Consider the following 27,602-nt stretch of genomic DNA (forward strand, 5'->3'; position numbering starts at 1 on the left):
TACTAATAGTGGGGAGATGCCTTTCATGTAATGTTTACAGTTACATACACTACTCATACTGGAGAGATGCCTTTCATGTAATGTTTACAGTTACATACACTACTCATACTGGGGAGATGCCTTTCATGTAATGTTTACAGTTACATAAACTACTCATACCGGAGAGATGCCTTTCATGTAATGTTCACAGTTACATACACTACTCATACTGGGGAGATGCCTTTCATGTAATGTTTCCAGTTACATACACTACTCATACTGGGGAGATGCCTTTCATGTAATGTTCACAGTTACATACACTACTCATACTGGGGAGATGCCTTTCATGTAATGTTTACAGTTACATACACTACTCATACTGGGGAGATGCCTTTCATGTAATGTCTGGTTCCAAGGAGCGATCACCCTAGAGATACCTTTCGTATGGTGGCCTATCACATGGAGCACACAGCACTCATACAAGGCAGATCCCTCTCATGTGATGTCTACGGTCACATAGAACACTCAGTGCTGACATTAGGGTCATGGGTCGCGCGGTATTCACACCATCATGCTTTATGATTTCAAACATAAACTAACATACCGCACGATATCATGAAAACAACGGCTGCATTTCTGTCTTTTCTTGTTGCTTTTCTGGTATGCAATTCCCCGTTTCATGGATACGGCATGATTGATAAAAAGAAACTTCACTTGACTTAAACATTTACATATTACCGTCTGGAATTCGGAATTAAGGAGTTAAAAGGAATAACTTGGAACAGCAGCAAGTGGGTCAGGTTGGGGGTCAGCACAACAGACGAACCTGGCGGTGTGCTGGAGGAGTGGGCCACCAGCTATGGCACTCCGGTTGGCGTGGTGGATGACCGCATCAGTACCCAGGACGGGAATGATTCTCTTGCCCTGGGCGTCGAAGACGAGCTGTCCCGAACGCTGAGCAGGTATATCCATGAGGGTTATATAACTATGTTCGACTTGACGTGGTCGGGAGATACCCGGAGGCAGTAATTCTGATGGTAAAGTCAGAGTGTGTAGTGTGGTTGGTGGTGTGCGGGGTCATATAAGTGTGGGGAGGGGATCCACACGCCAGTCTCTGGCTGGACACCGTGCAGACAACACTGCGCGCTCTCGATACCCCGAAGCCGCGTCGGGATCTGTAGTCGGTGTGTGTGTGTGTATGCGTGCGTGCGTCTGAGGATAAGTTACCCGGTGGTGTTGTAGTACAAGGCTCGAGTAGGACTCGAGACATGGGCAGGCTCAGCCCCTTCGAGTGTCTGCTGTTCTTCAGCATAACAGGTGAGACGATTAGTCGTGTGTGTGTGTGTGTGTGGGTGTGGGTGTGGGTGTGTGTGGTATGTAATGATTAACGCCAAGAGCAATTACCTACACAGATTTCTGTCTCTAGGATTCTGAACTGCACACACTATCGACCTCCGTCTTCAGGTAGTGCGTGGATATCGTATGAACTCAACTGGCCTCACGAAAAGCAAACGAAAAATAACAACTTCGTGATGTAAGAGAGAGAAAGAAAATAAGAAACTTTAAAAACATCTTTAAAAAGTTCGTGTTGAGGCATAGCGAGCTAGTGTGACACTGGACCAGCGGACGTATTAACTTAAACGAGTTATTCTAACGCTGGGGTCCAGGTGTTGGGTTTCCAACCACGGGTATAGTCGCGGAACTTTGGCCAACACATCATTTATGAATGGCTGCAGTGCACACACACACACACACACACACACACACACACTGGCCTCCGCCGGCTAGGCCGAGAGAGGAAATTTTCTTTAAGAGGCACGTCTACCTACATGTCGTCAGGTTCATTCACAGAAGCAGGAAAAGTCAGTTGTCGCTGAGGTCTCTTGTTAGATAGTCATATCTGCCTCGGGTTTATGGAGGTCTGGTAACCAAGAAAAGCAAAATCAACAAAATACTTCATCTAATGTGTTGGTGATATACTTCAGTTCACAGTCTAAGAATCCTTGCTATGCTCCCCGGCCAATACGGCCTTACGCTGCTAAGGAGGAGAGGGAAAAAAAAAATATGAAAATGAAAATGTCGATGTACGATGTCACCGGCTCGAGTCGGGTCGTTTGATTCAAGTGTTCACAGGGAGGAGCCGTAGACTACACATGGCAGCATGGATGTGAGAGAATGAAGGCCTTTTCCCCCTCGTCTATTCCTGGCGCTGCCTCACAAACCCGGGAAACGGCGAACAAGTACAAGAAAGGAAGAAAAAAAAGTCGTATTTTACATGTAACAATTTCTGAAGTATCGGCCACCCAGCAGTCGAAGGCCATTCAATACAACATGCATATGTCGGTGACGCAATGGCTCCATCCGTTTTCTTTTGATATGAAATACACTCGCACAATTGTATTTTTTTTTTTTTTTCGAAGACACACAGACCTGTAACACTGTTACAATCGCTGGAGGGGTTATCATCAGTGCCTCCCGGCTGGATTGGACTGGTTCGTGGTGATAAGAGACGCCCGCGTCCTTCCCCCAACCTCTGAGGAATGACACAACTGAGAATCAATTTACAAACTTGGGGCGAGAGGATTATACACTTAACATTGCCTGGATCTTCGTGGGTTGCAGGTGCCAACAACACCTCGAGTTTAAAACTGGTCGAGACAAGAAAATTTCTAGATGCTAATAAAATCAGAATATATATGTATATATATATATATATATATATATATATATATATATATATATATATATATATATATATATATATATATATATATATATTCCTATGAGTCCACGAAGAAATGAAACACGATAAGTTCCCAAGTGCACTTTCGTGTAATAATCACATCATCAGGGGAGACACAAGAGAGAAATATAAGTCACTTGATATACATCGAAGAGACGAAGCTAGGACGCCATTTGGTAAACACACACACACACACACACACACACACATATATATATATTCCTATGAGTCCACGGGAAAATGAAACACGATAAGTTCCCAAGTGCACTTTCGTGTAGTAATCATATCATCAGGAGAGGCACAAGAAAGAAGTATAACAGTCAGTTGGTATACAACGATGGGACGTAGTTAGGACGCCATTTGGGAGAGAGAGAGAGAGAGAGAGAGAGAGAGAGAGAGAGAGAGAGAGAGAGAGAGAGAGAGAGAGAGAGAGAGAGAGATTCACAAAGTCATTAATTCATCTAAAGTTATAAAATCATAGTACGTACTTATGGGGAGACTCTGAGGTACTATTTTATCACACTCCCAGACGAGGGTGGTGATAATAAGGTAACTGGTGTTAAGTACTGACTGTATCTTCATGTTGATGGATCTTGGCGCTATGAAATCCCTGGGTTGGTTCTGGTAGTGTTCCGAGTGTTGACGTAACCTTAGGTAATCTGATCCACGTCAAATCTATACCCTTTGGTTTCAGTCTACTTCCCTTGGCTTCAATTTATACACTCTGGTTTCAATCCACACCCTCTGATTTCACTCTGTATCCTTTGGTTTCAATCTACACCCTCTGGTTTCAGTCTATACCCCTTTGGTTTCAATCTATACCCTCTGGTTTCAATCTACACCCTCTGGTTTCAGTCTATACCCCTTTGGTTTCAATCCATACCCTCTGGTTTCAATCTACACCGTCCGGTTTCAATCTCCACCCTCTGGTTTCAATCTATACCTTCAGATTTCAATCTATACCCTCAGGTTTCAGTCTGTACCCTTTGGTTTCAGTCTGTACCCTTTGAATTTAAATCATGAGATATTTTGCATTTGATAATAATAAACTGCTTATTCCGCCACATTGTTGCTCCTGCCACTAATTACGGCTCCAGCGTACGTGATATTAAACAGTTTATCTCCTTTAATGACTAACTGAAGGTTGATTAGATGAGAATTGTATATTTTGGTGTCAACAACTGTATTCCATGACTTTTAAAATACTATCTTGGAATAAAGAAAAGAGAAAGTGAGTCAGATACCATTATCCCGAGGCTGGAGATTCGCTGGTTGGTTCTATTTGTGGTATCGAGGTAAAGAATCTAATGTTTACCAGAAGCTCTGCCACTGGCGTCACCTCATAAAGTCTATACTCGCAGTACTTAATTTTTTTAAGGTAGCAATACAGAGTTCAAGTCTGTATACTTTAACACACACACACACACACACACACACACACACACATAAAGGAATACTAAGGAATACACACAGCAAAAGACCAAGCACTTTCGAGTATTGCCACTTCTTCAGAGGAATAATTTACAGAGTCCTCTGAAGATGTGGTAATACGCGAAAGCGCTCAGGATTTCGTGTATTCCTTTTCGTGACGGCGTGACGACTTTAAGGCACGAGTGTAAGACCCTTGAGCACGACTACACCGTCATTGGGTACGGTTACGACCCTCGAGCACGGCGGTACGACCCTCGAGCTGGCGGTATAAACCCTCAAGCACGACCTTAGGTTACGATGACCGAGCTTTTACACTCGACCTTTTTAAAGTGTTATCATAAGCCAAAGATTCGCAGCTTCGTGCTGGTGGGAGTTCAGGGCTCTGGGGCCAGTTGGCGATGTCTGGCAGCAGATATGACGGCTCGTGACCCCCAAAGTATGCAGGGAGCCTCATAGAAATCAGCAGGTAGCAAGCAAGGCACATCATTTGCCAACTGGACGGGTGATTTGCATGTCTGTTCTGCGAATGCTAAAATATGAGACGATACAGTTGATTTATGAGACGGTTTATAGTTTATCATTTTCGACATTCTGTTCATAAAAAGTGATTACTGTGTCGTGTACATAGTATGATTATCAATAAAATTCTTCTTACCGTGTAGGAAAAGAAATTTCGACATTTAAACTAAAACGTAAACAAATCATGGCATAAAAGTAATAAGCACCATCTTGTGACCACTGGTATTATCATAGAGGAATGATAAATGATGTGATAAACGAGGTCAACATTCGGAGTAAATAAAAAAAAACCAACCATATGCATTGTAACAAAGACTAATATGCCATGATTATATAAGTCGCGAGCTAATGACCCAACCAGACCATGAGAGCCATCGCATGCATCAACTCGCACACACATGACTTAAGTTTCTACACAAGACGACCCCCTCCCTCCTCCCCGTCCATCACCGCTGGTGGGAAAGGACATGGAATATCATTTTAACAAAAATTCTAAACATAAAAAATCTATTCAGGATAAAAAAAAAGATTAATCGCAGATTTTTTTTTAGATGTGAGATGGAAACTAGAGTAGAAAAGGCTACAGGTACACCACCCCTCAAACACGTAGAGAAATATTGGTGATCCCAACACATTCTTGTTATGGTTAGAGGCGATCCCAGCAGGTTCCTCGTAGTAAGGCCAGGCTGGAGCAAAAGAGCTCCTATCGTTTTGACCGAGAGAGCCAGCCATGTCGTACTGAGTAGACTAAAGCAGGTTATTCAGTGTTGTTATTACGAGAAAATCTGTCTTCGGTCAGGGGGAATATGTATACCTAAATAATGGTTCTATTTAAGAGAATATTCTCTAAAATAAATCCCGACAGGACTTTTTTTTTTTAAATAAATGGATAAATAAAATATAGAAAGAGTCAAACATTTCAAAGCTAAAGGAAACGAAAATCTGATTGGAATTATTTCGAGGAAGTGGATGATGGTAGGTAGTGTTGACACCAAGGCTGGGGATTTCCGTCATGTGGTACACAAACAAATTCCTCCTTCCCTTTTTAAAGAGTTACATGACACCTATACATCCATGGGAGGACAATGTCCTGACTTGATTTCACGTTACATTTTCAGGAGTACATTAAAAAAGGCGACGAAATCCTTCTTTAACGGGGACGCCTTTCCTGTTTATTCCGTTCGAGTGATTTCCGCCGCCAGTGTGACTTTGGCGTGCGGACATGTGATCAGAAATCGTGACGTCAACGAAAAAATCGTCTGTGGAAATGACGAATGTTTATTCTTAGATTTTGACCGCAATTACGAAAAGAAGAAACGAAACTACTACTGAAAAATTCAACAAAACTGGATTCAAAGGAGAAGCTTCATGAAAATTATACAAAAGGCCATATCACTGTACTACAGAGTATATGTTAGGTCAGTTCGCGATGAGGCATAGACGCCGTAGATCTACATGGTAGACAAAAGGGTGGGCCGTTTTGATACCTGCTTCTTTCCCTACACGTCGAAGCTTTGGAACTCTCTAACTTCTCATGTCTCTCCCAATAATTATGACCAGACGCATTTCAAAAGACAGGTCTTTCACTTTCTCAAAAGTTCGTGAATACTTTCCCTTGTCTTCTCTTTTTCCTTTTCATGATTCTCTCCACATTTCAATTAAGGCCCGGGCTTGATGTGGACTTCTGTCTGTGACTGGAACCTTCAACATAAAAAAAAAAGCTGTGGTGTGCCTGATGCATCGGTGTGCACACGTCCCCAAGAAAAGTTAAACTCACAGTTCTTTTTTGATCTAGTGTTTCATCAGCCCACCCGCTGAGGGTGTATGAAATCTGATGAGGAAGAGACAGATGCATTAACGAAGTACTCTCGAATCGGCAGCGCTCCCGAGGGAATGCAGTGGTTTCCCCCCCTGACAATTTGGTGCTCAGTATGAGGGCAACCACCACCATAAGCATCTTCACTATAACCGCCATAGCCATGAATCCACGTCAGACCTCAAACATTCATCTTCGCTACACTCTTACGGCTCACGTCAAAGGCCGTCTTAACTATACCCTGCACAAAATTAAAGATTCGAGAACTGACTGTTGATAAGTCGTGAGAAGTCAAGCAAAAAGGGAACCACTCCTCCCTACAGATAGACATGATGACGAGGAGTACTTTACCTGCAGTGAGGCAGGGCCAGCGCGTAGCACCCACAGCGTTAAAGGAAGAATACACAACCTCTGCACGTTGTTACCTTGGCAACGGTCTGATTACTTCAAGTAAGGCAGATGGTCAGGCCAGACTCCCACCTCCCCAACACCCAGCAGGTGGAGGGAGGAGCAGAACTCTCTCTCTCTCTCTCTCTCTCTCTCTCTCTCTCTCTCTCTCTCTCTCTCTCTCTCTCTCTCTCTCTCTCCCACACACACACACACACACCGTCTCATTAAGTAATTACACGTATGAACTATAGATCCTGTCTTCACGCTACGCTCGTTCCTAGCCTCACAGAACATACCAGGTCGAACCGGCACGCATTGCTTACCCTTGGCTCGAGACGGTAATAGAAATTTCAAGCTATTATTAAACAGAAAAAGCCCAGATAGCTCCTATGAAAGATGCACGATGCTTATATTAACTTACAACATGGGTAAACTTAGTCATCTCATATTTCCATTTATTGGTACAAACATAAAGGTAAAATGAGTAATAATTATTTCATGTGATAACTCCTCCGACTGAATTAGAAAGGTAAGGTTGATGGGCAACCTGGAAAACAGTCTGAATTTTGAGAGCTGAAAAAAAAATGTGAATAGAAATTCGTCTAAAACCGTCTTACTCCAGGAGAACGACGGAACGACCCCATATGCGGCCTAGCACGACCCCCTGAGCACAACAGTTCAAACCCCTGAGGTGCGACTACTGTGCACGACGGTACGACCACGGTGCACGACGGGACGACCACTGTGCACGACGGAACGACCACTGTGCACGACGGAACGACCACTGTGCACGACGGGACGACCACTATGCACGACGGGACGACCACTGTGCACGACCACAGAGCATGATTCATCTACGCTTTTCCATCTTAACTTTACCCTGAATTATAGATATTTCAGGATAGGATATAGCTACTACAGTTCAAAATCAAATATCAAAAACTGTTCCACCCGCATAATACCAGGAGAATGACTAGGGGGAAGTAAAAAAGGAGCAATTTACTGAGGATAGATTGGATGTTGAGGTTGGTAAAGCAGATGAAGCTCAGGAAAAACAAATCCCTCAATATACAGGTTCCTCAATACGGTTTGTTGCTCAGTAAGCTAATGATTACATGACCTTAAAATTAGTTAGTCGCTCAAGAAGGTTTTTCGTTGTCCCACATAAAAGATGCTGTCTGCACAGGTGACTTGTGAAGCGTACTTGCCTACAACTTCCTCACTCGCTTTGAACACAACGCCCTAACTCTCCTAGGCTGAAAATCCCGTTGCAGGTATTCGTAGGTAGGCAACTTCGACTCGTCCCTTCACTGTCCTAGTGTAGTAGACTGGGCGGTGTCGGTTAATATGCGGGGCAGTGCTAGCGCGCCCCTGCTGGTCGGCTCCACAGTGAAAGTGTCCACGGTTGGCCCGACCGACCACCTCGCCATGTTCCCTCCCTCTCTTTGTTTACATTTGTCTCATCGATTTGTCCACCACTCCCCCTATCTTTTATTTTTTTAATCTTTTGTTTTATCAAATCACCCTCTTTGGACTAACTGATATCTAAACTTGTAATTTTCGTAATCATTATTGCCTTAATATCTTAATCCTCGATATGATTTTCGGAAGTAAGTTAAGAGGCGGGGCTTAATGCAAAGTGTTGGACTAAGTTCTTGTTGGACCCGGTCACACTTAGCTGCTCCAACAGTTCTGTAATTAAGTTTCTTCTCCTCCTCACATGTAATTCGTTATGTACCTTAATTACTTAACATTTTGCTCGTATTGTGCCTCTCCTTCTCGTTGCATTTGTCAACCACCCCTGCCTTTCCTTGTCTACCATGAACGGCTAAATACGACGTCAAGAATCCAGCGAAATTTTCCTCTATCAATTCCTCAACACCATTTCTGAGCATGGTCGTTACGGTTCATGTTTTACCGGAGCCAAGCAGGTGTTCCAACCAACGTGTGTCTCACCTCGGTACTGCGCTCCCGGTGGTGGGCAAAACTTGCCATGCCACACCCAGGCACTCTAGGAAAACTTTTCAGGCCGGGTGCAGGAGGTACCCGACCTTCGCTACACCCAAGGAACGGCACAACCGGGGGAAGGGAATGTCCCTTGTCACCGTACTATCCCCTTGTATAGAAAGGTCCCTACCCAACCGAACAGTCCCTAGTTGAAGTTGGTCTCTTACTGTGATATACAGCTCGTCGTCAGGAGGTACCGTCGCCTCCCGGCGTAGGGTCAGATACTTCAGTCTTCCTCGTGCCTCCCTCCTTCCCCTGGCCACGTGAGGCACGAGTCTCTCAGCCCCCGTAAGGCTCGGCACAGCTCGCTAATGACTGAGGTAAACGAGGAGGTGATCAATATCGTACCGTCCTGGCGTAGTAAGGCCGCCCGGCTTTGTGTTGTGCATCCCTCGACTACGGTGACGTTTCGCGCTGATGGACACCTCCGTCAGCGGTCGACTCCGTCAGCCAAACCACCTTCACGCCACTTCTATATAAAGGGCGTTCACGTCGACTCCCTCAGCCAAACCACCTTCATAAACGCTGTGATGCGCCACTTCTATATAAAGGGCGTTCACGTCGACTCCCTCAGCCAAACCACCTCCATAAACGCTGTGATACGCCACTTCTATATAAAGTGTGTTCACGTACAAACCATTTCTCTATGAGTTATACCCACATGGCGGCCAGTCCTGTGTAGCAACGACTTCTCTATAAAGGTCATCTACAATGCGACCATCACCAACCAACAGTCACCTCGCTAGTACGGCTACCTGTATATAAATATTACTTCTGTATAGCGACCGCCACAGTGTAACTGCCATATCCTTACTGCTATCAATTTTACGTGATAACCCACTTTATCTCCCAGCCACATCCATAAAACGGTCACCCTTATATAGTAGTCTCCTGACTCTGTAGCCAAAGGCCACCTGAGCCATCATGTTCGATGCAAAGACAAGACTTTTTTCCCCTGGCTGTTTGTGTGTGTGTGTGTGTGTGGACTACTGTACCAAGGCTAACGTTAGGCAATACCTTTCTCTTACTGCTGCTGTTCCCAGCCGATACCGGGAGCACCCGGCTCAGCACCCCCGCTCCTACTGGTCCCACTCACAGGGACCCACCGCCAGGTCTTCCCTCTCGTTATAGACCAGCAAATATATATATATATATATATATATATATATATATATATATATATATATATATATATATATATATATATATATATATATACATATATATATCACTTCGTGAACTACCTGCGGTAATGTATGCTTGATTCGGGATAAAAATTTTCCCTCAGAATGATGTAACACGAAGCACCCCTCCTCCCCCCAGTAAGGCAGACGCAACCTGGTCAAGATCGAGTCCCATCACGACCCAACACCTGCTCATCTCCCCTTCTGAAACCGCTCACGACTTTCCCGCCGCTTCTGACGAACCTCTTAACTCCACTACTGAAGGCGACGAACGTACCTGGCATCGCTTTAGTATCTACCATCTCCTGGAAGCCCCACCTTACACAAGTACCTAACACTGCCTCGTACAAGATTCTGAGTCCTGGTCGGATGCTCTTAAATTCTCTTCTTCTGAATGATTATAATCCGATTAGACCAGGAATCGGAAGGATCGAATTCTACATACGATGTAGAATCAAGTCTAATAACGCCATCTGTCTTGTCAAGTCCACCCACGAGTCTGACTTCGAAATTGGATCCGGTTGCCTTCAAAGTGCTGGTTTTCTTTCCCTCTTAAAAAGGTTTTGGATTCTGCTCCGGACAGCTCCCTGCTTGTGTAGCCGCGCCATTACATTACAATTACACCCTTGAGCACGACGACGCCACGACGATCCCCGACCACCCCCCCTGACCAAAGGTCGTTCCGTCGTGCTCATCATACATACGGTCGTACCGTCGTACCCAAGGAGCCGAACATTTACTGGCCGTCTGTTTGGTCAACACCAACACACACGCACACACACACACACACACACACACACACACACACACACACACACACACACGTCACACCTCACGTAACAATTAGTGAATTTGGTCTCCAAAGACGGCAGCAGGGGGAGAAAATGCTTATGGAAATATAAATTTCTTTTGTTTGCTGTCACAACTTCGAAAATTCATGACCACATGTCACCCGAGAGAGAGAGAGAGAGAGAGAGAGAGAGAGAGAGAGAGAGAGAGAGAGAGAGAGAGAGAGGCTCCAGCTGCCAGGTAACAAGGCCAGCGGGTCACTTTCTTCTATAGCCCCATCCTGGTCCCGCCAGCTGAGCTATGTGTCCACATACCTGTGCCGTGTTCTACACCCCCACACTACCAGCTGAAGCATTTTTCTACGCCTCGACATTATCAGCTAGACATTTGAGCCAATGAACTACCATGAAATCCCTTTGAATTCATGTATAACGCGTCTTACCTTGGGGAGGTATTCACCATACCTATATCATATGTACAGGGACGAATCAAGACATATCTAGCCCATCCATAACAAAGCCTTATGATGGAGTGAACAAGACATACATTTAAACAATCCACTGAAGCATCCTTATAATCTAATATCTGGTCCTACGAGGCTACGGTTACCACCAGCCTGTTAGGCTAATCCAGTTCACTCTAGTTCTTCTACAGAAACAGTTACTGTTTACACTAGACCCGTATACTGAAGGATGCAACTGAAAAGCCATTATTATAGCAATCTAATAATTGAATGTAATTAAGACAATCCCAGAGGGCAATCACACGTCGAGAAAGTGATGGGCATCGTGGGAATGTGGGATGTGTAAAGTGGGCTTATGGTTAATGATACACTTCCTTTGGGTAGTGGTGCAAGACGAGGGTCTTACACACGGGTTTCATGCTCTGCGTCTCGTCTCGGTATCCCTGAGGGTGCTGGGACGAGCATTCCAGAGCAGGCGACGGGGGGTGTGTCTGGTTCATGTACAGGTGGTGAGGACAGACTACCCAAACCTGGTCCTCCTCCTGCAGGTGGTGAGAACGGAACTCCCTATATCCCCCCCACACCCAACCAACCCCACCACCCACAGTACCCCACACGAAGGAGCAGCCTCTCCGTAACAACCTCCCCGGCCCGGCCATTAGAGCACACACACACCGGGTACGTAATTAACGACGTAAATCATCCGGGGTAAGTTATGACACAAGACTCTCGCATTACCCAGATTAGCCGGGGAATATAACGTCGAAGCTTAAAGGGGGGAGGAAAAAAGAGTAAATGCACGTTTTCTACTGTCTCAAAAACTCTTTGATTAGTCTTCCCTTTTTCTTCTTTAATCCCTGAGCCATTTTTTTCCCCTCATCGCCTCATTCATTGCTCGATGAGGGCTTCCCCCCCGGCCGAGCCTCGGCTCAAGCCGTCGACATTAAAAATAGGAAAACTCTGCCGTCGCTGCGGGGCTTTACATGGACTCGTGTTGAAGGGTATCCTCCCTGCCTGCATTTGGTTCTCTGTGGACTGCGGGGGAGCGGGTGTGCTTTTAGCCTCCTGCAGATCGATGGCGGCTTAGCGAGGCCCAAGCTGACTTGGTTCGCTACACACACACTCACACAGATGGGGCCCCCAGGAGTGTACAACTCTCCCTCCCTGTAGAGTACAAATGGTTAATTACAGACAGGTCCATTACAACCAGGATCAGCTGGACCAGATACAGACATACACTACGCAAGAGCCCGAGCGACACCTAGTCTAGTCCAGCGCGGGTAGTCGTGCCTGGATGCCATAAACCGTCAGCTTGAGGGGGGGTCGGTTGACTGGAGACCCATATCCTACGTCACCTCCGGATCCGTAACCTGGAGGTGATGGCTGTCAACCACGGCGGTGGGTTACAAGGCTGTTATGTGGTACCTCACCTCTTATCCTCAAAGCAGGCTGTCCACCCACCAGCAAACCCCACCGACTTGTCGTCACTCAAATTAATAAACATTTCGTGTATTTAATTAGACTTCAGACATGGAAAACAAACTAACATGGTTCACTGACGCCACCATCGGCCATTATTGCATTGGCTGAAGGTAAACAAAGCCCCTAAAGCACTGTTACCAATTTCGACCCACCACCCCACCCCCACCGCAAAGCAGTACTGCCAACCATAACAATCATACTACGATTCAACATTATCAGATGATAGTCTTGGGAACGTGGCAAAAGTGGTCTACTACCTGCAACAGCGTTACAGACGGTATAACCACACAATAATGCTGGGTTATCAGTCATAATTTGAGGGGTCACTATATCTGGGATGGCCGACTTCCATCTCTCTGTTACCAACCAGAGTGTAGTCAAAGTGGCTGCTTGTTTGCTTATCCTCATCCCCTTCCCCCGCCTCACAGTTGTCATGGAGCGAAGGGTTGATGGCTAAGTAATACTGTGCTACTGTTGCCTCTTCTGCTGCATTAGCGAAGGGGGATAGAGTCGGACAGTAGTGCTCTCTCTCTCTCTCTCTCTCTCTCTCTCTCTCTCTCTCTCTCTCTCTCTCTCTCTCTCTCTCTCTCTCTCGAACCATCAAGCCAGGCCATTATCCTCGACCCCGGTGGACATAATGATATCTGAGCGAACGGTCGCGTCCGGTAGGAAACTTCAGTAACCGAGGCACTACCAGCTGGTCTGCCTCACGAGTGCAGTGACACGGCACCGAACCCCGCAGTACCCAGCAGCGAGGAATGCCGGCCATGAGGTCTCTGTATCGCTTCTTACAGCAAGATCTCACGGTTAGCCCCAAGATGATACGCATCTTGAAGCGCTACATGAGAGCGGTGACATAATGATGATCGGTGGACCGTGTTCCCTGGGAGCTGCCTCGCTGGAGGGGGAATTCTATTTCGTGTGCGACTGGGTGGCAACGGAAATGGATGAAGGCAGCAAGTATGTGCGTGTGTGGGCGTTTATGTATGTACATGTGTATGAGGGCGGGATGGCCATTCCTCGTCTGTTTTCTTGCGATACCTCGCTAACGCGGCAGACGGCGATTAAATATATATATATATATATATATATATATATATATATATATATATATATATATATATATATATATATATATCATACAATCCCAGGATCTCTTTCATGGGGCAGAAAGATGAACAAAATAAGCGATGTTCCACGAGGTAAAGTTGAGGATGCTGAAAAGTGTCGATCTGAAAATATTCTGAGAGTTCGAGGGTCGGCCGGGGTGATGATAAGACCCCCCCATACCTGGTGCTCACAGGTGCGTCGGTGGTGTGAGGAGGGGAGGCTGGTGGTGGTGTGGGTGGCGGCTGTGGTGTTGCGAGCCGTGGTGCGTGACGAGGGGCAGTTGGCGGTGACATAAACACTCGCGCACACCAACAACGACCGTGTGGCGGTCGTACATGAAGGCCGCTACGGGAGTCTAGCTATGTTATCGATTACAATGTTCTTTCTGTTGAATTCCTGAAGCAACAACAACAACACCTTAGACCGGGGGGAGGGGATTTATACCTGGGTGAGGGAGACTCCACCACTCAAGGTCACGTACACAGGCACAGCGTCAACATCGCTGTCGGGTAAATGGGCAATGAAACGTTTGGGAAGATGTTTACGTGCGTGGAACACGCCGCAATAGTCTGGTCTCCACTCCTGAGGAGCCACGTTGTCAATGCTGGAGAGAGAGAGAGAGAGACCTCTGCCTGACTCCACTGGGAGAAAAAAAGACCAAGGGCAGACACAGCACCTACATCCTGACGAAGCCATCATAGAACAGTTCTCTGAAGTTAGAGGAGAATCCATAACAGGAGAACACACACTAAGAAGTTGAGGCAAACAAATGTACGGAGGGATGAGAGAGAGAGAGAGAGAGAGGAAGTACTTCTTTAAATATACATCTGTGGACTCGTGGTACAGGCTAATACGAATATTACTCTAAAATTTATACAACCCGCGTGATGGAAATGGAAGGGTGTGTGGCACCATGAATATAAAAGGCCCCTCACCCCCGTATGTATCAGCAGGCAATGACACACACACACACACACACACACACACACACACACATCAGTTTCATGGTCGCCAACACCCATGATGGCCCAACATCTGGAGCAAGTCGTGAAGACGTAAAGGCCCGTCGTCGCTTTCGCAATACGTCACTCTGGACAGTTGATCGTTCGGTAACCCTGGGACGGAATGCTGAGCGTGGATGACGTTCACTCTGAACGGACACCGTTACATCAGCACCATACCATGGACGCCCTGAACACCAGTTCTTCCCCGAGAATTCTGGGGGAGGACCACCACCCCATCCAGCTGACGTGTCCTGGATCGCAGCGGGCGTTGTGTGGGAGCGAACGCATCACCGAGACCTGCATCTCCACAACGCTAACCTCGACACTGAAAGCAGCGGGTCAAGTTACCACTTCGCCACCAACCATCAGAGAAGACTTCCTCACCTTGACATCCCCCCCCCACCCAGCCGCCTACTTTCCACTCCCGACACCACCTGAGTCCTGTGCGCGAATCTTCAGGTCGCCAGGCAGTTAACATCACCTCATGGTTAAAAGCCCCCTGCACTGAACCCCGACGAGTTAGTTACACACGTGAAACTCTATAAATGGAGTTCTTGCCTGAGGTGATCACATAAGGCTCCTCCCCGACAGTCAGTGCCACCCGCCGGTGATTGGATCACTTCATGTGTATCCCAACGTCGGCGTCAACAGACGCACGGAGTGTTAATGAGTTACGACCCAACGCCATCACCAAGGGACATTTCCCCTCCCAACCTTCCTCGGTGAAAGTTTTGTGTTTGATCAAGGCTTGACACAGGCACTGGAGCCTCTCCCGGACTTCCAGCAGCTTCCTAATACCATGGCCTCCTCTTCTTCCTCCTCCTCCTCCTCCTCCTGACGAATGTCCCTGCTCGAAGGGACAACGTCGGCGACTCTATCAAGGACGTCACCGTTGACAATAGCTGTCTCCCTCGACTACATTGTAGGAGAGGGAACGTAGAATCATCCTCGGTCACACACTACGCCAACGTATTGGTTCTCCCGACTCTCTCCAACCATCAACTAATCCGACAGTTCGGCAAGAAACGACTATAACCGTCCCCGCCACCGTCACCTCCAGCCACCAGAGATCCCTTTTTCCATGAGCTGCAGTACCACACCACCAACGCTGCGAGGCCATCCATCCCTGCTCGTATAGAAAAGCCCTTACCACTGTGAGCGTCAGTAGAGTGCCACCTCAGTGTTTCTGTAAAGACTGTATTCAACTCTCTCTCCCCCCTAAACTCCACGCCTTTCATCCTAGCCTCACCGTCTCTGTTGTGTACATTTTCAATCCTAGGCTGCTCGAATTCAATAAACCTTTAGTTATCATTCTCTCTCTCTCTCTCTCTCTCTCTCTCTCTCTCTCTCTCTCTCTCTCTCTCTTCTCTCTCTCTCTCCACCAGTGAGGCGTACAGACTAAGCAGGCTGTGTAAGCAGGTCACCACGAGACTGAACAGATTCTGTAAGTAGAGAGGTCGCTGCGGCGGTCGTGTGAGCACGGCGCGCGGGTCGCCCCAGCGCCGAGAGACCTAATGAGACGTCTTGCATGCAGACGGCGCGCGTGTCCAGATCCCGGGCCATTTCATCTGTGTCCTGTCCTCACAGCTGTGGCGGGAGGCGGGTACACGAGCGAGGACCCCGCCCGATGGCACGACCCTTAATAACGCTCCTGATGGGTCGGGTCTGAGGTGGATGGGGGCGCCCATCGTACCCAAGGGACGTGCCTTCGTCGTGCTCAAGGGTCGTACCGTAGTGTTCGAGGGTAGTGCGATCGTCGTGCTCAAGGGTCGTCCCGACGTGACCGAGGGCCAGTAAACTCGCGCCCTGGGGGTCGTACCATCGTTACTCACGGGTCGTATCGTCGTGCTCGAGGAGGTCAATGGCCGTTAAACTGTCGACACCCCCAATAAATCCAATAACGCACCAGTCCTCCTGCGCACCGTTCATCACCCTTCCTGCCTGGGCTCGTGATGGATGATGGGGTGTGAGCCTCGCCGGAGGAGGGAGAGGGAGAGACCAGGTCAGCCAGCCATCTCTAGTGGCGAGGGGCGGGTCAGGCTGCGTCTGGGAGCTGACCCCAACCATCGTTATCTCGCCTGCCACGTCTCCAGGCTGACGGTACACGCAAGCTAATGGGCAACTCTTTCTCTTGCAACACTTATACATCACTCCAACACTGCCATTTCCCCGGCAGCAACTGTTATACATCTCTCCAACACTGTTATTTCCGTTGCAACACTATCACACTCCTAAGCAACAGCAACATATAACAGCCCTAAACACCATCATATTCTCCAGCAATTACTATTATATACCACTGCAACTCTACAGTGTTCCCATGCAACACCATATCCTCGTCGCAGAACTACCAGAATCCCCTGGTATACTAATATATCTCCCTGAAATACCATGGTATTCCAGTGGAACAACATTATACCCCAACAATACCATGACAACCATCTCCAACAGCATTACATTGCCATGCAATACAACTCTACTCCTAGAAACACATTCATATACCTTTCAACACAATTATATCCTCTACAAAAAAAAATTCCTATACAAAACTACTATAATACCTTGAACACTATGATATTACCCTGAAACACTATTATATTCCCCTGCAACACTATTATATCCCCTACAACATTACACCCCCTGTAACACTTATATATTTCTTACATAGTCATATCCCCTTCAATACTATTATACTTCCCTGCAATACTATAATATTCCCAGCAAGAGTATCATATTCCCCTGCAACGCCATTATACCCTCCCACAATATTGTACCCACTGTAACACTAATATATTTTCAACAACACCATATCCCATTCAGTATTATTATATTCCTCAGTAACACTATCATATTCTCCACAACACTATTATATTCCCTGCAACACTAACATATTCCATGCAACAGTATCATATTTCCCTGCAACTCTTACATTCTCAGCAACACAATTATATTTCCTGCGACATTCATGCTCCCTCGCAATAGTATTAGATTCCCTGCAACATTATACTCCCCTGCAACACTATCATATTCCCCTGAAACACTATTATATTCCCTACAATACTATCATATTCCATGCAACACATGTGTTCCCGTGCAGCATTATCATATTCCTCTACAACACTATCATATTTCCCTGCAACAGTGCTATATTTCCCTGCAACACTATTATATTCCCCTGCAACATCTATATTCCACGCAACACTATCATATTCCCTGCAACAGTATTATATTCCCCTGCAACACCATCATTCTACTTCAACACGTCATCTTTTCTCCCGGGCGGCTCGATCATTTTTCTGGCCTACCTCCATTAATTCTCTGGCAACACAGTTTTTAAATTCCCTCTCCAACTCTGGTTCCACAGCCGCTATCTAGGCCTCAGTAACACTATTGTTTTGTTTTTCATGACAACTGGCTTCTCTCTCTCTCTCTCTCTCTCTCTCTCTCTCTCTCTCTCTCTCTCTCTCTCTCTCTCTCTCTCTCTCTCTCTCTCTCTCTCTCTTCCACACACACACACACACCCTCCCTTTCCTAATCTTCCATCCTTTATTTTTTTTCCTCACCAGCTTTTACCTCCTGTCCCACACACCCTACCCGTTCGCCATTGCACGCACTCTCCCGCAGGTCCAACTCCCCTACTGGCCACGCACCCGACCGTAAATTGCTCCGTGATTATTCTCTAGAATCAATGATAGTTCCAGGAACTGGACCCGGCGATTTGTTGTGAGGGGAGAAGGGAGGGAGAGGTGTGTGGTGGCGGCGGGGGGAGTGTGGTTGGGAGTGGGGGCGTGTGCCGTGCACAGGGTGGGTTGAGGAGGTTAGGGAATTGTCAACTAACTACCAGCAGACAAGTTAACTTCGACGAGGCCGTCCTCAGTGGACGGCAAGGAGTACAGAGTTCTCAAAGACCTCACCATAAAAGGAGTCTACCTTACCCTCCTCCCTTGTGGACTGCAGCCTCCAGGTCGCAAGGGTTGGGGTCTTGAGCATTACAAACTCACAATAAAAAAAATATATATATAAACCCAAACAACGGTGTGACGGGAACGCGTATTACATCATAAACAGAAACCTCTGGAGGGGGGAAAAAAAAATTGAGACCTTTATGTTCACTGCCAACTCCATTACTGACTCAGAGCACTTACCTCCAGCTTGACTCTCTCTCTCTCTCTCTCTCTCTCTCTCTCTCTCTCTCTCTCTCTCTCTCTCACACACAGGTAAGGTTCCGCCATGTGTGTTACCGCTTCCCGAGCTTCCGCTATAAAACAAAAGATAAGCTGAATCGACCCCCAGGGGTGGAGTCGGGTCTTCCTCAACTCTTCTATAAACAAAACTCCCGCCATGTATTATATCTGACACCACTGACGCGGGGGTCCCCGGGTGTTGATGGGCTATGTCTCCAAACGGCATTCACAACAGGAGGTAATTGCGTTCTACCGACGTGGATACGACTGGTTTGTTATCCTCCCCTTTCACCGCGGTATCGAAAGGAACTGAAGAAGGGAGAGGCTGGCGTTGGAACTGGGTTGGAATTCAAACAATGCTCACTAGGCTACAAATTCTCCCAAGCTACAAATTGTACTCGGATTGTTCCAAGCAACGGAATGTATTCAAATTGTTCGAGGCTATAAATCACACTCAAATTGTCCTAGGCTACAAACTGATTGTACTCAAATTGTTCTAAACTACAAATTGTACTCCAAATGTTCTCGGCTGCAAACTCTTACTTTATGATTCATTTAGAAAATTCCGTTTTTTCCTGCTCGGTATGGAGGGTTGGAAGTTGTGAGACACGATCTATAGTGTGACATACAGGTCTAATGGTGTCAACAGACGAGGCTGTATCGTCTTTCGTGTCGCTCTCACACGAAAGGTTCCATCTAGCCTAACCCACGAATGGGTCCTCTGTTGTCACTTCTGAACAGAGAATACTTCAGTTCCTCTATATACGAAACCGGGTCGTATATACGTACCACTTCCTCTGTAATGGTTGTCATCAAAGCGTAACCTAGTTTTTTTTTTTTTTTATCACCAATTTACCTTTTTCAAGGAAACGAAAACGTACGATTCCACAGCTTCAAGCTTTCGGATACCGTTAATACGAAGCCAAAATTCATGATTCTGTATAAATAGTTTTAAGTTTCTAAATATCTTTTTCAGGTTAAGAAGCACTCAATGAGTTAAGGTTCTTACGCTTTAAAGAATTTACACAAATACACAAATTGCCTCCAGATTACCACCATTAACAAGCATGTTCCTGCACATACAAAGACATGACTGTTTATCATTTGATATCAGAACAACTGTTAATTATATATCAGAGCAACCAGTACACACACACACACACACACTGCGGTAGTAATCATCATTTTTCTTTTCTCTTTAAGAAACATAGTAATTTTTTTTATAATACTGCTGACTGATGCGCTAGATAAATCTTCCCTAGACCTTTTTATACATAATACTTTCCCCACAATCAACACAACAACAGACTGTCGGATCTGTATCACTTAATCCTTTAAACACGACGGCACGACCCCACCCTCCCTCATGACGTAACGACCTCTAAACACGGCGATACAACTCTTGAGGTATGATGGCCTGGCCTTTGACCTGACCTATATGAGTCAGGTCAAAGGGCCACATAACCAGGGTCTTAGCCTCGTGCTCAAAGGTCATGCTGTCGTTATCAAGGTTTGCATGTCTTTACTGTATGTACGGTGTTATGTGCAGGTATCTTATTGGTCAATAGATAATAATATTAACAATAATAATAACAATAATAATAATAATGATAATTGAATTAATCAATATTATCATCTACACGACAGAAAGGAAGTCTCTGCTGATATGTTGAAGTTGTCGGACGCACAAATCTCCATACCCACTTACCTGTAAGTCATTCACCTCCTTGGCAAGATAGAAAGTGCTAGCTAATAGGGTAGTATATTTTCAGGAGATATCTTGTTGAGCAGGAAGGCTGTGCTGGCAATATGGGGAGTATGTGGAAGGAAAATGACGGGTATGGAAATAGTTATCGTAGCATTGAACAACGTCCTTCCGCCGATCAGGGTATAGTGGCCAAGGAGGGAGGGAAGTGGTGGTGAGGGAAAGTGTGATGGCCAAGGAGGTATGAAGTGGTGATGGTGAGTGACGGAAGGTGTGGTAGCTGAGAAGGGAGGTGATAGGCGGTGGTGGTGATGGTGATGGAGAGAGATGTGGAAGGGCGTGGTAGAGGTGATGGTACCGAGTGATGGCAGCTATACCCAAGAGCAAGCAGACGAGAGCCCGCAGGTGTTGGTGCATCATTACACATGACCGCCGGAGTGTGGATGTGACCAAATGAGGCCGTTCTTCCTCTGTTCCTGACGCCATATCCCTAACGCGGGAAACAACGAAATACAGAGAAAAAAAAGTTTTGATGTGATTATTACACGAAAGTGCACTTGGGAACTTATCGTGTTTCATTTTCCCCGTGGACTCTTAATATATATATATATATATATATATATATATATATATATATATATATATATATATATATATATATATATATATATATATTCCAGCCAGGGGATGGCAATACCCCCCTGCATTTCCAAGACAGGCCAAGATTTGGGAGGAACGTCTTGCAAATGCAAAACCTTAAGAACAGCAGCTTGAAGAGGAATTTGCATAATGCCTGTTGGTGCTTCACTGACCAGAGTTCTCCTGTTGAACTGAAGATTAAAGTTTCAATATTCAATTTTCAGCATGACAGTGGTTGCCACGACGAAAAATTATCACATCGAGCACGACCTTACGACCTGACCCCAAACGACGAGGTCGTCATATCCAAGGGTCGTATCGTCGTGCTAAAGGGTCGCGTCACCGTAGTTGAGAGTTTGTAGGATCAAACGGTTCTGTACACTGCAACTTGTCACGGCTACGAAACAAGTTCTACCGACATTGTCCTGCAGTGTATCACCTTACCTCAGAGCCAGACATGTCTCAGGTTGCTTGTGGTTGTTTGGGCATTATAATGGTCTATCACTTGCTAGGGGGGGTCATTAAGACCGTCAACCTCATGGCACATCCAACAATCGACGAACCCTGAACACCTTCTCCAGGTGTCAAGGATAATTCTAAGACAACACACACTTTCACTATGCATGTGCTGGCCATGGGCCCTCAAGGTGTACGATACGCTCTCCCTCATACTTCCCCCTGCCGGCCGTACGAGCCACACGTGTCTCAAACGAGCCCCCCATCCCAGATATCGTCCATCAATGTCCAAAAGCTTCCTCCCATACCCTCCTGCCTGACGTACGAGCCACACATTTCCTTCTATTGTCCGCCCGCGTCAGTCCGGCGGGGACCCTGGCCCGGCTCATCACCAATATCATCAATAAACCCATACCACAACGTCCTCCGTTACCTAATCAACGCATTTCTTTCCCCCTCACATATTCTCTTTTTCATCTACCGTCCCACTGCTCACCGCTACGCTGAATAAATTGTACGAATGGCAGGAACCGCCTTTGGGAACTATTCGTAAAAATACATCACGAAAACAAGCTTGGTTTGTCCCGAGTGCTTAAGCCTTCTTGCTAACACTACCACTTCTCGTCTTCTCTCATTTTCTTTTCTCTTTATCTTGAGAACTTCAATGTGAGGGCTTCAGGTTCACGTGTAATGATTATATATGGCAATAAATCATTTATTCTCTCTGACTCTGGTACATTGTCCTAATTCATGACTATGATGTATTCGTTATCATACGTATACTTTTGACGAGTGGAAAAAAAAAAGACGGATACTAAAACATATATCTTTTCATTTCATTCTTCTTTCTCTGCCGTTTTCCCCCGTGGTTAGCGAAATAGCGCCAGAAACAGACGAAGAAAGGCCACATCTGCTCACATCCATTCTCTAGCCGTCATGTGCAATGACCGTGTAACCACAACTCCCTATCCACAACCAGGCCCCCACAGACCTTTCCATGGTGTACCCCGGACGCTTCATAAGCCCCGGTTAAGTCCACTGACAGCTCGTCGACCCCTGTATACCACAAAGTTCATTTATATATATATATTTTTTTTTTTTCCCCAAAGAAGGAACAGAGAAGGGGGCCAGGTGAGGATATTCCCTCAAAGGCCCAGTCCTCTGTTCTTAACGCTACCTCGCAAATGCGGGAAATGGCGAATAGTATGAAAGAAAGATATACAGAAAAATACTTCCTACGAGTGCTTACAACTAAATTTAGCCACTCACGGTGGGTTACGGAGAACGACCCGAGTGAGTTACGTTTTGTCAAGCGTTATGCGACTAAAAGCCAGCTGACCACGTATGGGTGAGGAAGAGAGAAAAAAGAACAGCTGCCTGGGCAAAGGCGAAACACTTTGGAGCCACTGAAGCACTGGCTCACTACACACCAACCCCCATCATCTGCCTTCCTGATACCCAAAGCAAGTAGTAACTGTTATATAACTCCCCCCCCCCCCTGGTTGATGGAGAGAGAGAGAGAGAGAGAGAGAGAGAGAGAGAGAGAGAGAGAGAGAGAGAGAGAGAGAGAGAGAGAGAGCGCAAAGAAACAACCTTGCTTACCCAACTCGGTTAAAACGTGAATGTGTGGCAACCACGAGGAATCATCCCATCTAGATCTTCGACATGATACGCCGCAGTGTGTGTGTGTGTGTGTGTGTGTGTGTGTGTGTGTGTGTGTGTGTGTGTCTGTCTGTCTGTCTGTCTGTCTGTCTGTGCGTGTGTGTGTGTGTACACCAATAAGGATGCACCAACGAGCAAAATGCATGTGCACGTGAACATGTGGACACGTTTAAGTATGTGTACGTGGATATGTGGAAACGTTCAAATATGCGTACGTGGACAAGTTTATGTATATGTACGTGGACATGTAGACACGTTTAGGTATGTGTACGTGGACATGTGGACACGTTTACGTATGTGTCCACGTGCAAAAGCATGTGCACGTTGCCATGCGGACACGTAAGCACGGCACGTGGGGTGTACAGGAAGGTGCGGTCCACGCTTGTCTTTGACGCAATGATGTATGCAGACAGATCGATTGAGAGAGAGAGAGAGAGAGAGAGAGAGAGAGAGAGAGAGAGAGAGAGAGAGAGAGAGAGAGAGAGAGAGAGAGAGAATTTCTTACGTCAAAGGCCCCAGCCACGATCAAAAGGCCTTGAATGAGACCTTGGAAAAGGTGCTGAGGAAACTGAGAAATAACGAGAGACGAAACAAAGAGAAAAAAAAAAGAAAGGAATCCAAGAGTTCTCGGGCAGCGGGTAGCCTGCCTCTTCAGAAGGGGGTTAGGCCACATAGCTGTTGGGGGAGACGTGAGGCGGTGAGGAGCGGTGTAGGGAAAGAAACGCACCACAATGGCCCCCCAGGAGTTGTGTGTGCGTGGTGGGTGATTACCATTTCTATGTTACGGGGAGAAAGTTTTACACTCGCGTTGCCTCGTCTTCTTAACCTTATACGTATTTGCCAAGTCTTTACTCTTATGTGTGTATGTACAGACACTCACACGCCCTAGCTTATGGTAGGTACTTATTCTGAGGGAAAGCACCTCTAAGAGGAGGATGAACAGTTGGGTGGACTGTGGACCGGCTGCCGCGACCAGGATTCGAACCCATGCGGATCTGAATCCCATGCGGCCAAATGCAATGCGTAACGGTCGGTAACGCTAATCGCTACACCACAACAGAGGTCCGTGTGTGTGTGTGTGAGTGTGTGTGTGTGTGTGTGTGTGTGTGTGTGTGTGTGTGTGTGTGTAATACAAATTCAGAGTCAGTAGTTATTTAATGATGATGTACATACCAGTCACAGTCAAGTTCCCAGAAATGCGAGGTTTAGCTGTTGGTGGATCCGTGTGTTGTCCTGCTGCCACGTTCCCGGAACGCCCTACTACACAACACGAGTGACGCCGCCAGCGGTAGGAGGGCAATCACTTCAACCTCGTTAGCTGGACGGTGCAGTGGCGGATCCTGTCCTCTGAGGGTCAGGGTTATAAAGTCCAGACTGTCGTGCCCGAGGGAGGGAGGGTCGTATATACACCCCCCGTCGTGCTCAAGGGTCGTGCCGCCGTCGTGCTCCCGGAATTACATTCTTCGAATAATCCGGCCAGATTTACAGACAACTGACTCTAATCCTTTCTGAACTGGTTCCTGGGTGTGGTGAGGAGGACGCCTGACAGTCGTGAGGCAGGCGAGCGATGGTTTCCCGCGACGCTGCAGGAGGTAGAGGTCCTGTACAATGTTCCTCGCCCAGGGCCTCTACGTTGGTGACCCAGGTCCTCCACCTCTCATATCCCACAACCTGGTGACCCAGGCCCTCCACCTCTCATATCCCACAACCTGGTGAACCAGGTCCTTAACTTCTCACATCCCACAACCTGGTGACCCAGGTCCTTCACCTCTTATAACCCACAACCTGATGATCCACGTCCTTCACCTCTCATATCCCACAACTTGGTGACCCAGGTCGTTCACCTCTCATATCCCACAACCTGACGATCCATGTCCTCCACCTCTCATATCCCACAACCTGATGACCCAGGTCCTTAACCTCTCACATCCCACAACTTGGTGACCCAGGTCCTTAACCTCTCATATCCTACAACCTTATATATAACGGTAAGTTCAGCTACAAGGTACATCCTGAAGGTGGGCAGTAGGAAGTCCCCTCAGGCAGGCACTGGTGGAGTACATGGGATGAACAGATGACAGGGGACCTGACAGTGTAAGACGAGGTCATCTGTCGCATGACGGTAACAGGATCCCAAGCTCCCAATCTATGCAGATGGAGAGAGAGACGGGACGGTGAAGCGCAAGGTACCTCCTCCATGAAGCGTGTGGTCCAGTAACAGAAGGGGTGACTGGTACATAGTGGTGATGGTTCCGGGAAGGATATGTCACCTCCTCCCCGAGCACCGCTACTGACGAGGGTGACGTGCGGCAAGCTAAGAGGAGCATCCCTTTACCCCTTGGTTCTCGTGTGTGTGTGTGTGTGTGTGTGTGTGTGTGTGTGTGTGTGTGTGTGTGTGTGTGTGTCACCGCTCAACAACGCCTCTAAGCCACCCTACCAGACGCCGCCAACCCACACCTCACCACTACTCCTCCTCCTCCTCCTCCTCGGGGAGATGCGTTTCCCCCCACGTCCTCTCGTGTTTCACAACCTGTTTATCTCGAGTTGTGGGGGAATCACATGACATTGTATCACTCATGGCCTCTATGATACATAGGAATGTTTAGGAACATTTGGTCAAATCATTATCATTATTATTATTATCATTATTATTATTATTGTTATTATTATTATTATGCTGAAATTTACTGTCACGAGTTTCTCTACTGGTCTATCTGTAAACAAAGTAATTTTCAGTTACACACACACACACACACACACACACACAATAATGGTAGAGACCAAGAAAGGACAGGAAAGCTCTCGATCTACCCGTACTGCGGGAAGAGAAGAAGAAGACATGATAGCAATCCACGGCGTACATCACAAGGATCCACTGTCGTAAAAACACAAGAGCAATGTCTTCAAGATATAAGGGACGTCGAAACAATGGGAGGGAACAGGAAGTTGGGCAAGACTATCGTTCGGAGGGACGAGGGGAAACACATCCTCACCAAACATGGTTGTGGACGCCTGCGACAGGCCAAGCCGAGACCTATATATATACAGACGGGAATGAATAATTCATGTCTGTACGGCAGTGCCAGGCTGATATGAGGCCCCACGAATGCACAGCTCTCGTCCATGTACGAACAGAGGTGCAGAAAAGGCTCTCCGTCCCTCCTACACCATCTACCAAGAGGTGTTCAACTCCCGCCATCGTCGCCTCCTATCAACATAGATCCCTCGTCCCAGTGTTGCAATTTCGGCATCACAACCGCATCCCACTCCGCAAAGACCTCTGTAATAACAGTCTTATCCTAACCATTGTGAGTATAATCAGTACACTGCCACCGGAGCGTGTGTGTAAAGATTGTCCGTTTAACCTCCTCCCTCTTTTCGGAGTCTTAATGTCTGTATTTCACCTATTCTTCATTTCTCCAGGTTTTAGGTACAATTAATTCAATAAACCGTAAATCATCATCACTACTAGATACACACACACGCCCCTCGTACCCGTGTGACGGCGTTCCTCTCTACCTTCCCCGCGGGAAACCGCTCCAGGGAAGAATATTACCGGAACACCAACACTATAGGGGCGTGAACGTGCCTTGACCCGCCGTTTGGTAAGACTTGGACGGTGGTGCTCCCGAGTCCACTGGTGCTGCCTGTGTTGGCTGCCACCACTCACCACCACCACCACACTACCAGTAAGAGGCGGCAGGTGGCCGGGTTCCTGAAATATACCTATTCCTAGGGAAGTAATAAACACTACGGCCTGAAGGGGAGGGTATGAAAAGCTTTGCTAAATATTTCTTATCCATAATCGTGAGAGCTGTCCGTGATATCTGCCAGAAGACAGTCTCGTCTCCTCCGCCATCCTCCTCATGTGCCACTCTGGCGACAGGTTAAGGGATGACTGTTGGGTCCCTAGTCCTTCTCGCACGGAGAATCCTGAAACTAATTTCCTGCTTGATAAGATAATCTTTTATGACTGTCTCATCTTCATTACCTTACACTTGCTCGGGCTGAACTTCGTGTGTGTGTGTGTGTGTGTGTG

General features: G+C 46.8%; 1 protein-coding gene across 1 annotated transcript in view; it reads left to right on the forward strand.

The window, feature by feature from the left end:
• The first annotated feature begins 1,080 nt into the window (after positions 1–1,080).
• Positions 1,081–27,602, forward strand: part of LOC139767300 (uncharacterized) — a 161,908-nt gene continuing 135,386 nt past the window's right edge. The window contains 1 exon segment of the mRNA XM_071696510.1: positions 1,081–1,296. Coding sequence (XP_071552611.1) covers positions 1,248–1,296 — 49 coding nt within the window. The 5' untranslated portion in view covers positions 1,081–1,247.

This window comes from Panulirus ornatus, chromosome 59, assembly GCF_036320965.1.
Source record: "Panulirus ornatus isolate Po-2019 chromosome 59, ASM3632096v1, whole genome shotgun sequence".
Lineage (NCBI taxonomy): Eukaryota > Metazoa > Arthropoda > Malacostraca > Decapoda > Palinuridae > Panulirus > Panulirus ornatus.